This window comes from Vespa velutina, chromosome 18, assembly GCF_912470025.1.
Source record: "Vespa velutina chromosome 18, iVesVel2.1, whole genome shotgun sequence".
NCBI classification, from domain to species: Eukaryota; Metazoa; Arthropoda; class Insecta; order Hymenoptera; family Vespidae; genus Vespa; species Vespa velutina.
This window is the reverse complement of record NC_062205.1, coordinates 303,989-316,996: the sequence shown is the minus strand read 5'-3', so window position 1 is coordinate 316,996 and position 13,008 is coordinate 303,989. Positions and strand designations below refer to the sequence as shown.

The following is a 13,008-nucleotide window of genomic DNA, read 5'->3' as shown; positions in this document are numbered from 1 at the left end:
AGTTATAATAAATATGGGGCCAATGCCGTTGGCGAATTTGCAAGAGTACTGGTCACGAAATGATATCAGTTACATTCCCTTTTATTCAAACAAATTTACCAGAGACAGATTCAATCAGATTTTTTGGATGCTTCATCTAAAAACAATCCCAACACGAGATGCAGATCCAAGAACACGTTCACAGCTAGTAAGCTTCTTTCTTGAATACATAAATTCTAAATTTTTGGAGTATTTTACACCGGGAGAAGAAATTTGTGTGGATGAGTCCATTATTATATTCAAAGGTCGGATTTCCTTTATCACTTACAACCTGAAAAACCAACTAAATGAGGTGTTAGAGTTTACACAATGGCAGACTCAAATACTGGCTATATCTGTGGTATTTTTCCTTATTATGGAAGTTTTACAACGGAGAAATTGATAAGGCCAGACCTTCTAATATCAGCAAGAATACCGCCGCATCTTTATATGATGCTGCTGGAGAAAACACTTGGTACTCAAAGACATCATATGTTCACCGATCGGTATCACCAGCTTTATCTTGGCTGAAGAATTATTCAAACTGAAATGCTACTTGACAGAAATAATCTTAACACTATGCTGTCCGACGACATCACAATGGTGTCGTGCGCAAAATAGCGATCAACGGCGGACGACACCACAGTGGTGATGACCGGCTAATGACCGGCGATATTACATTGCTGTGTGCATATTATCATTCAGTGGCCGGCGACAGCACTTTAGTATCTTTTGTATTCTGTAGGTGTTTAGTTTAGGTAACAATTAGTTACATACATCTCAAGTTTTTTGTGTTTATAAGTACTTGTGCCCTTTCATCATGGCAGATGAAAGAGACGATACGATTATTTACGATGAATGCGCGGACATCCTGTCTGACGTTCCGGATGACTTGGCCGATTGGGAAGAAGACAATGGATATCAAAAAAAAAAATGAAAGTAAAGCAGAATCGTCGGAAGATAGTGAAATACCTACAAGAAGAATGCAGCGAACGCTACGGTTGCCAATTGATTCGGATGAATCAGATGAAGAAGACAGTACACAGTGGTAAGACTTTGATGTACCGAGGACTAATAATAAATTTGAAGGATCTCCGGGTCCAAATATATTTCCCAAAGATACATAGAATGTCGAGGATATCGTAGAATTATATATTGGAAACGATCTATTTGAATATATTAGCAATGAAACCAGCAAGTACTACAGTCTAAATTGCAGTAGAAGAAAACTGGATAAAAATGCCAAATTTGTGGACATTACGACATTGCTATACTTATGGGTATTGTAAAAAAGCAAGGATTGATGATTATTGGTCAACGAATCCGTTGATAGATACAGCGATATTTCGCAAAACGATGTCCCGCAATCGATTCAGACAAATATTATCATTTTTACATTTTTCCGACAACAACAATAAACCGGATAATGCCGACCGGCTTTTCAAAGTGCAATTCGTAATTGATTATTTTTTCAAAAAGTTTAAAGAAAATTTTAATCTAAGTCAAAACATCTCAATTGATGAAGGAATGATACCGTGGCGTGGACAGTTAAATTTTAAAGTTTACAATCCGACGAAAATTACGAAATATGGCATACTCATTCGGATGCTGTGTGGTTCGATTACGGGATACATTTCCTCATTCAAGATATACTCCGGCGTTGGACAGACTTTAGCTAAAACAGTGATAGAACTATTGGCACCTTCTTATGGAAAGTGGCATCACCTCTACATGGATAATTATTACAACAGTGTAGAACTTGCAGGGAATTTACTTGAAAAGAAAATTCGAGTTCGTGGAACGATACTCAAAATAGAGGATTTCCGGAAAAATTAAAGCGCGCAAATGTCAATGTATTTGAAGCTTGTCATTAACGGAAAGGTGAAGTACTCGCACAGGTATGGAGAGCTTCGAAAACTAAAACGATACGAATGATCTCTACAATACATAATGCCACTTTGACTAACACTCAAACAAAATGTAGAAAAACCAATTACACAATAAAAAAAACCTGAAAGTGTTTTAGACTACAACAAATACATGAAAGGAGTGGATCGGGCAGACTAATATTTGAGTTATTACCCTATATACAAAAAAACTATAAAATGGTCAAAAAAGATTTGCATGTACTTCTTTAATTGCGCATTATTTAATGCATTCCATACATGTAAATATTTCAATACAGAACACAAGAGTCTCCGATTTTACAACTTTTTATTGAAATTGTCTGATTCTTGGATAAAATACCATGTACCTGTTTCTGAGCAAAACTTTGAGGTTGCCACTACATCGCGAACGTCTCATCATGATCCGGTTGACAGACTTTCCGGTCACATAAAGCAACACCAACTAGCACTTATTCCCGAAACGAATAAACGAAAACAAAGAAACTGCCACGTATGTTACAAAAACAAAAAAAGAAGAATAACAAACTTAATGTGCAAGTTTTGTGGAGTTGCGTTACATCTTGGAGACTGTTTTGCTGCATACCATATGAAAGATAAATACTAAGTACCAAAGAAAATTCAAAAAAACAAATATATAAAGCAAACAAATTGTGTATTTATTTACGTATGTATATCTTCGAAATTTCATGAAAGGGGAACAGGGTTGAGAACTTATGAGAACTAACGATGAGATTAGTAAAATTTAACAATTTATAATCTCCCGATAATGTCAAGAACGGCCGGCGACAAACCAAGTAATCCGAATTAGCGCTGCCGGTGCCAAGCGAATAAATTTTTACAAGACGTGCGGACGGCATAGTGTTAACAAATAGGAAGCATTTGCCAAATTAAATAAAAAAACAAAATTTCGCAAAAAATCGATAGTAGCATACCGTAAAAGAAATACATTAGTTTTAGCATAGAAGGATAAGAGAATTGTCACGTGTTTGACCAATTGGAATAATGCAGAAATGAGTACTGTGAAAAGAATTTTACAAGGTGGTATTGAAATTACTGTCAAAAAGCCTAACGTTGTAATTAATTATATAAAACATATGGATGGTGTCGATTGTACAGATCAATACTATTTGTTCTTCATAAGTGATTATTTGTAGGTTAAGTATACTAGTGTATTCAAAATTTCCGGCCAGTTTTTATCATAGGTCCGTAAAGTGTTAGTGATTGTTTAACATTAGGTTTACGGACGTTTCTTATATATCGGTCTAGTAATAATTAATGTCGTTTTCCAATACATTTTTAAAACTAATTTATTTAAACAAAACAAAACAATTTAATCAACGATACAGTCGCCGTTGTTTTCAACTACTTGTGCCCAACGCTCTTAATCCCTCTATTGTAAAATTCTTGTGATTTTGATTCAAAAAATTCGATCAAGACGTTTTTGAGGCACTCTTCATTATTGAAATGTTTTCCAAGAAGAAAATTTTGCAAGGAACGAAACAAATGATAATCGGATGGGGCAATATCTGGAGAATATGCAGGTTGTGGGAGAACTTCCCATCCCAACTGGCGTAATTTTTCCGCCATGATTCTTGCAGTATGCGGTAGTGCGTTATCGTGATGAAGAATTACGCCCTTCCGATTAATCAGCGCAGTTTCTTTTTCTCTCAAAGCTCGGTCTAACCTTTCCAATTGTGCACTATATACTTCACTTGTAATGGTTTGGTTGATTGGTAAGAGTTCATAATGAAGAATTCCTTTAAAATTCCACCAAACACACAACATCACCTTTTTCACATACAAGTCAGGCTTTGGTGTGGGCTGCGGCGCTTCGCTTTTGTCCAACCATTGTGGCCGTCTCTTCAGATTAACATAAAGCATCCATTTTTCATCTCCGGTAACAATTTGCTCTAAAAACGGCAATCGGTTTTGACGAGAGAGGAGCGAACTGCAAATTGTAACTCTTTAATTGCAGTTATTTTCGGTTAATTCATGTGGAATCTACTTTCCAAACTTTTGGACCTTATCAAGAGTGATTTCTGATCAAAATTAAACACACAGTCTCGACCACTTTCGTCTTTCAATGAAAAATTTCCCTCTCGATATTACTTAAACCAACGCTGGCATTTTCTGACGCCAACAGCATATTGACCTAGAATACTATAAATATTTTTTGCAGTCTCATTTGGTTTTCTTCCCAACTGGAACTCGTAAAGCATGCAATGCCGAATATGCTTTTCATTTGCCATCTTTTTAACCCTAGTTTTGCAAAATAAAACAGATAAAACACGAACTTTTTGCAGCAGAGCTTGTTAATTACACTTCACACTTTTTGTATGTATCACATGTTTGTATGTTATGTTGATGAAGTTAGCGGTAAGCAGGATTTTAAACAAATACTAAAAAACGACATTAATTATTACTAGACCTATATCTATCTCTACAAGCACCCGTCAATTTGACGGGTAAACGAAAATACTCATTTTCTTTAAAAAATGGATGTATTCAAGTTAAGTCTGAATTGAACAATATTAGGCTTTACGTTTAAATAAATTATGAATAAGTAAAAAGCCTTTTTTTTTTAATTATCATGGAAATGATAACATATAGCATATATTGTGTAAACCTGCATCGGACTTTCGTTAGAAATAATTGTTCATCTATCGATATGTTTTTATATGGCTTATAACAAGTCAGGCTATTACCTGTATATCTGTTCCACATTTCGGATATCAGCGCAGATTTATCTATTTGTAATCTTTCGAATCGTTAGTTTTTTTTTTGTCAAAATGTACGAATCCCAGAATTTCTGTAAATTTATCTCTGCTCATTGTGTTTGCGAAGAAAGCGAGTCCCCATTTTTTCGACCATAAATAAGAAGCTTTCAATGATCTCGCTTCATATGCGCCCCGGGCATATAGAATTCCTAGAAAACTACGTAACTCAGTAACTGTGATTATCCAGTCTTTTTTCAAAACTCAATGTGTCTCCGTTTCAGTGCAATCTTTTATGTGTTCTATTATGTGTCTGTCAATTATTAATTCGAAAGCACTAGTTACACAACCCAACGTAATATTTTTCTTGGCGTAGCCAGTAGGCCCTGCGATATCCTTGAATATGATACGAACGGACGTCCTACCCTCAAATCCGACAGCTTTCAGTTTTATCCATTGTGACCCGTCAACTGCAATTTCAATTTCACTCATTACATTTTTGAATGTGCTTGGAATACTCATCCTCTCATCTTCAGAGTTAGAATTAAAAAGAATACGCATCCTTTTTTTGTTACGGCACACTTTCAAGAAGTTTTCCTCTTCACTATTCGAAGATCCTTCTATCTCTCCACTTTCAATATTTAAAACTTTCACTCTCATCTTCGCTTTGGTCTAATTCAAACAGATCTTCTACGGATAAAAATCTTCATTGATGTTGACAATTTTGTTCAATATTTTATTATATATCCTGGATTTACTCATGATCGAAAAGAAGGAGGATTGGTCAAAATAAAAAAATATTGTGCCCAAATTCAATTACCCTACTGTAAATACGATAAACGGAAACTGTCTACAATAAATGAAAATTTTACACTTTGTCTTTAAAAAACGTTCTTACTCGGTCACTGCAACAATCGTACTGAACATCGCTTCTTGTTTTAGAGATTTGTGCGGCAATAAGATAAACGATTTCAGACAAAAAGACAAAGATGAAGACAAAGACTAAAGCTCAGACCATACAATCGGCTTTTCTCTTTTATTAGCTAGCCCGTCAATTTGACGGGTTTCATAGAGATAGGTACACTACATACAAATTTCAAAATTTAGAAGGCTTAAGAAAAAATAATAGTGTATAAATTCATTGGATGAAATTACTTGGAAAATTAATTTACCATGCAAAATGGTTAAAATTAATGCAATGGTTTTTTGGGTATTTCATTTCAAAGTTTCAAATCCGTAAAATGAAAACTGTTTCGAAAGCTTCTTGGTTTTTAATAGGAATGATTCTCAATTATATAAATTATCTAACAAAAGAATTAATCAAAAAACCTTCTTGTATAATAAATTACACATCATATATGGTAATAGTAGATAATATTAATAAAATTATAAGCAGTGTGGGATTAGAAAGAAGTACCAAATGGTACAAGAAATACTTTTTCCGTTTGCTTATTATTCATATAAATCGAATACTAAGAAGAAATTACAATGCAGGCATTCCACTTTCAAATAATTAAAGAAATAGTAAATAAAAATAACAGCATAAACAATAATTTAAAAAATCACAATAAATTTATTGTTCAGATTATATGAACCATTTCAGTCTTTTTGTATAAATACACAAACAAAACAAACATTACGAAATTGCGTTATGTGCATGAAAACTAATAAAGCGAGACAAAAATTGCGTTATGAATGTCAGGAATGCGATATGGGATTATGCGTAGTATCTTGCTTCAAAATATATCATGATGATACTATTGTTTCTTTTTAAATGTTCTATATAGAACATTTAAAAATAAGTTACAACTTATTTAGCTGCAAATATTTTATTGGAACGCAAATGAATAGTTGATAAAGTAGAACGATCGTATTACTATTTTTCTTGCACGATCTTGGTAGAGAAGTAAAGTCGCGTGAACAGTTCCGCCGTAGCTATAATAATAATTAAAAAAGTGATAATCTGATTAATGATTGCCACAAAAAAATAGTAATCCTATTCGGTGAAGAAATATTACGGTATAAGGAACTTTCTCCGTTCAAGGAGTTGATTCCTTTACAGAAATTAAGATTATCATAAAAATGTCGGATAAATAGTTCTTTGAACACAACGATACTAAACATATATAAAAAATCATAAAAGATTAAATTGCTTGTAAATAAAATACAGGTTTTAGATTGAACTTCTGAATTTATAAACTTAAATCGAATTGAGTATATTTGGGGAGAGATGCAACGTCGAATTAAAAAATATTAAATTTCTAGTAAGGCAGAATTATTTTCAAATTTAATAAAAAAATTTATTATTATGAATTTATCATTATTAATTTTAAATAAATACGTATTAAAAATAAATAACGTTGATATTTTTTATTGATTATAAAAAGTATGGAAAAAAGAAGACTACTGGACGAGCTCTGACAGAACGACAGACGAGAATCCTTTTACGGAAAGATTCTTTCTACGGAAAAATTCCGAGGAAAATGCAAGAGAAATCACTAAAGCGGCAGAGGTTGTTGTAACACATATAAAAAATGTTCAATGTATCTTAAAACTGTATAAACATTTGATACATCGAAAATTGAAAAAATTCAATACTATCATCGTACACATGTATGGAGAACAAAGCTTAACATTTGCAAGAAGTTATATTCATGGAAAACGACAACGAAGAAAAGTTATCTTTAATGACGGAAAGAAATTTAATTTAGATGGTCTTTTGATGGCACTATTATTTCCATGATCTTCAAAAGGAAGAACTTATTTTATGTCTTCGACAAATCGGGAAGGAAGTGTAATGGACTGGAAATCGATACAAAGACATGTATGAATTTTATATTAGACCATATGAATAGCCAAAAGTATATAGAATTAAATGATCTATTAGAAGAGTATACTGCTTGCATTACACAGAAAAATTTGATATTGTAATTGAATAATGGGTCGATCTATACAGCTAAGAATGATTTTCCTCCTAAAAAAAAAGAAATGTTTTAGTCTAGCCCGCAGATTCTCCATTATGGAAAATGTTCGGACCGAATTAGCACGAAATGTTTATGCAGGAGGAAAACAATTCTAAACAAAAGAATTATTAAAATCAAAAATTATAAATGTTTAAAAAATTATACAAATTGTTTGAACTTTTCCAAAAAAAACATATACCACCAAATATTAATAAATTATTAATTCATTATGTAGAAATGGATATGAAAGTATTCATACATCTAATTTTTTGACAATAACTATTTATAAACAAATTATGTATTGCCAAAAACTACTCCCATTATTAATCTACTATTTATAAATATAATGTACAAATTACAAATATTTTATAATGCATAAGACAATTTATACAAGAAACACAAGAACAGTCAAAAAAGTATTCGTATAGATTATTCTACTGCTAAATCGTCGTAATAAACGCACATATCGCCATGATATTGACCAAAACAAATATTTATTGACAAAGAGGTCATAGAAGTCATAGAGGATTATAGTCTTCTGACGGTAGTAATATATCGTGAAAGTTCATAAAGAAGCACGACAATGAAGAGAAGTGAAATATCCATAACTGGGCGCGATCGCGTTATTGTTCTTCGGAAACGTGGAGGAAGCTAACGAAAAATTGGGAAAACTTAAAATTCACCTTTTAATACAGTACAGTACATTGTTTCAAAATATAAATATACTAGAACTACCGAAAATATATCACGAAAAGGTCGATCGAAAACATTATCATTTAGAGAGCGTCGGAGTATTATTCGAGAAGCTTTAAAAAATCCTTTTACAAGTGCTAGAACATTATCTAATGACATCGCGTCATAATCAGGAAAGAATATATCTCTTTACATTGTAAGAAACATTTTGCACTCAGTTAGAATATATGGTAGAACTGCGAAACCATTTATAAATGATAGGAATAGAAAAAAGCGGCTACACTTCGCAGCTACACTTCGCTAAAGTTTAAATAAATAAATCAATATAATTTTGAAATTGTTATTTTCTCCGAAGAGATTAAATTTAATATTACAAACTCAGATGGGAAGAAATTCATTTAGAGAAAATTCAATAATCAGCTGCAATCCGAAGACCTTAGGGCAACTGTTAAACATGGTAGCGGATGGTATGAGGCTGTATGGCATACAGTGGTAACATTGAATTTAGATAGGTAACATTAGAATTAAATAGGTAACATTGCATTTATCAAGGAGACAATGAATCCCAATAAATATACCAAGGTGTTACGTAATGTATTTCTTCTGATAACTTTTTTACATAATAAGTCTCTACCTTTTATCTGCGTATCATCTACATATATATGCTTTCCGAGGATTTGATCCGAGGCCGCCTCTATTCCCCGGAATCGTCCCGTGTGATTGATTTCGTTCAACAGGATTTCGACGTGTACCCAGGTGAACGTGCCTCTCTCCGTGTGCATGTTATCCTATTCCGTTTTTTCTTTTTTCTCGGTTTTTGTTTCTTCTCTTCTCCTTTTTATCACGTCTCATCGCATCTCTATCAGACGTCGTTGTTTTAGAATTTTCTTCCATTTGAATTTCGAACTTTTACATATATACGCGTCTTTGATAACTGTTCAAAATTATGTCATTTCCAAGAGAAGAACAATTTAAGGTATCTCGATTTTCGTAATGTAAAAATATGAAATCGCTCGTTTCATTTTAAGAACTCTAGATCTTATTCCAAAAAATGGACGTAAACGAAAAATAAATGAGTATATTAGTCGATGGATAATTCGAAAAATAAAGCAAAATCCAAAGATAAATGCAATAGACATCGCAGTTGAACTTAAAAATAATCTTAACACTATGACGTCCGGTGGCTCCACCTTGGTGCCATTCGGAAATTATTGCTCAAGCACCAATGGCTGCATTGTGAAGAATTCTATTCAAATTCATAACTGGAAAACGAAAGAATATTGCATGTTCTGTAACTAACAGTAAATTGCAGATGTAGCAACTTTGTGTTTTCATAAAAACCTGTACCCTTCGACAATGACAAACGAAAAAGAAGATACAATTATACGTGATGGGTGTGTGGACATTTTGTCTGATGTTCCATCCGAATTTCAAGATTGTGAGGAACTAGAAGACATTACGTCTTCAGAAAAGGAAAATGAGGCAATATCTTCGGATGAATCTGAAATATGTAGACAGAAAATTCGGCGAACACTACCGTTACCAGGTGATACAGAAGAATCAGATGAAGATAACAGTAGACAGTGGTCAGATTTTGATTTACCAAGAAACAATAATGTTTTCGAAGAATCTTCTGGTCATAACGTACTTCCCAGAGATACAAACAATATCGAGGATGTCGTGGAACTATTTATAGGAAACGACTTGTTTGAACTTATTAGTATCGAAACGAATAGGTAGTACGATCAAAATTCCACCAGGAGGAAACCCAATAAGAAAAAGTGCAAATTTTTCGGCTTAGCCGAACAAGTAGCACAATAGTATCTGGATTTTCTCCTTCCATGTTTTACTTTTCGATTGGAACATACAGCGCAGTCTTTATTTCTTCTTGTCTCGTCCCGTCGGATTATATGTAGAAGGCCGTTGAGTCTTTCTGCTGTTCCAGATATCGAAGGAGGTTTGGGATTAGCATCTCGAAAATCTCCAATCAATTGATCTACCAAGAGATGCACAAATTCTATATGTTTTAACTTTTTTATATTGTATTTCTTGTGATGTTCCTGATATAGTAGATAGAAATTTATGATTAAAACTTCCAATCCCCAAAAAAATAATTTTCGCCACCATTTTTGAGACTTTCGCATGAAACAGTACGTGCCTTTGTACTGGTCTGCTTTATTAACCCCGCGCATATATTTATTATAGTTTATAATCACATCTGGCTTTATAATATCAGTTTTTCCTTTTTATAAGATAATTGTGGAAAACTTTGCTGGTTTTTCTGATAGTGACACTGAAAGACTGACTCGACAAACTGAATTTCGTTCTGACCCTACCATGGTCTCGCTTCGTAAGTTTACATTATACAGAAGATAAGACTTCATCACTACAAAGTTTCTAATTTCATTGAGAGGCAACTTGACTTCTTAGGCTAGCATATCCATGCGTATCTTATCGTTTAGGACGACAGACGTACGCCAGCCACAGGTATACCATAGAATATACCAAAGCTATACCAAAGCTATACCAAAGCTATACTATAGAATATGACGCGAGTCTTAGGTCCACATTTTCGCGACAAAGTGTTGCTGAGTTACTGGTAGGTAACGTTCGGGATGGCTCCAAGTACAAAGGGTTAAATTTATTAGTATGGAAATGAATATTATCCATCAAATTATAATAGGAAAAAGCAATATAAAAGAAGTACTAAATTTAGAGAATTCTCTAAATTTTTATATCGGCGACAGAAGATAGGATATGCACTAGACAAAAGTATCTTGATTATACGTGCGGACATCATAGTATTAAAGCATTCTTCATTTAAACACATTTTTCAAATATGTTGTATATTTAGGTTATGCTTGAGTCCTAGATTTTTTCTATCCATATGGAATATTGCTCGAGTCATTCCAACTTCTAAACCTAACAATCAACAAACCTAAAAATTAAAGGAACAAGGAATCTGTATCCTCTTTGTGCTTGGCAAAGTTTCTGAAAGATACATATAAGCAAATTTTATTAGTTTCCTTGACGAAAACATCATCATTATATATCAGCAGTTTGGCTTTAGAAAAATTCATTCAACGTTGTATTACTAGAATTTTACTAGCAAATCGATAGCATTTCGCGAACTTTTACGTCCGAACTCAACATTATATGCTCAACTACAATGACTCACTCCATTTCACCAAGACTTTCGACATTACTATTTAAATTTCATAAAATCAAATTGGACTTCATACAGCTTATGTGACTCTATTCAAATGATAGAAAACTATTTGTAGCAAATTGCTATAACATTGTGTTGCACAAGGTTTTATACCGGGGTCCATTCTATTTAATAGCTACATCAACAGTATCTCTAAGTGCCTCCAAATTCAACTAACTTTTTGGTGAATGATACCATAATCTTGGCTGCATCTTGATCATTGTTAACCCTTTCGCTTCGGCTGTCCAATCCGCCGAAGTACTGTCATTGAACGGAAGCGCGCGCCGTGAATACGTGCAGTATGCGTTGTTGCTGCATATACGTTTTCCTGAGTCTTAAATAACTATTGTGCCGAATAAAACAATCTTTGCTACAATATAATGAGTATAATTTACATCTTTGATATGAAAACATTTATAACTTACAATTATAACTTTTATAACTTATAAACATATATAACTTACATTTATAACTTACAAAGCTACAGGTAATATTTTATTTATGAATTAATTATGATCCGCAAACAAGTTAATATATTAATGTGTAGTGATTAATAGTATAAGTACGTATGATAAATTTTGAAGCACGGATCTATGCATAAACTAACATCACACTCTTTACACTCGTATCGTGAGTCGAATCTTTTTCATTTTTACTGCAGACAATACATCTACGTTTTAGATTTTTATTTCTTGGTTTATAAAAAGACGGAAAATGCCGCTCTGTTAATCTCATGGGGTTGTCAATCGGTCTGCTTGGTGCCGAATTACATTATGCCGATACTTTGCAACTATTTGTTTTATCAACTGCAAGTGAAATTTTGCAATAGAAATAACTTCTCTTCGGTTGTACTTATAAAGACAATATGAATTCCAGACACAAATGTCTAGCATGTGGAAAAAAAATTTGCGGTATCTCTTCAACGATTTTCGCGTTGTATTTACAATATTTATAACCATATCGACTTTGTCTATTATGCCCATTGATTTATTGTAATCAATAACACATACGGGCTTAGCAACACTCTGTAGTCCTCCACATCGAGAAACGGCTGCAAAACCTGCCGTATGCATAGTTGTAATCATACATATTTCTTTTTTATTTAACTTTTTTATTTCATCGCTAACAAACTGTTTGATGAACGAAAGTATGCCTCTTCTTTTTTCAGATGTTTCTCGAACTTCGGCATTCCTTGCCGTCTTTTACTAACAGTCCCGCACGCATTTGTACTATTATTATGCAACAAATTAAATAATCCTGGACTTGAGTAAAAATTATCAAGATAGATTGTGTGATCGTTTCCTAAGAAAGGTCGCAAAAGCGACAAAACTATCGCACCCGACTTTCCGATCCCCCTGGCTGCACTTTCAATAGTTGTTAACTGTCCGCAATAAACTATAACATCTTGCACATAACCTGTTTTGCAATCGCATAGCATAAAATATTTGATACCAAATCTATTCCTTTTCGAAGGAATATACTGCCTGAATGACAAGCGGCCTTTG

At 33.3% G+C, this 13,008-nt stretch overlaps 2 protein-coding genes across 2 annotated transcripts; both read right to left on the bottom strand.

The window, feature by feature from the left end:
• Positions 1-3,287: 3,287 nt before the first annotated feature.
• Positions 3,288-4,071, bottom strand: LOC124955542 (histone-lysine N-methyltransferase SETMAR-like). Its single transcript, XM_047510120.1, has 2 exons — positions 4,035-4,071; positions 3,288-3,835 (listed from the first exon to the last, which is right to left on the bottom strand). The coding sequence occupies exons 1-2, from the start codon at positions 4,069-4,071 to the stop codon at positions 3,288-3,290; spliced, it is 585 nt and encodes a 194-aa protein (XP_047366076.1).
• An 832-nt stretch (positions 4,072-4,903) lies between these two features.
• On the bottom strand, positions 4,904-5,299 carry LOC124955315. The gene has a single exon (XM_047509574.1). It carries the CDS (start codon positions 5,297-5,299, stop codon positions 4,904-4,906), a length of 396 nt encoding a protein of 131 aa, XP_047365530.1.
• Between the last annotated feature and the right edge of the window lie 7,709 nt (positions 5,300-13,008).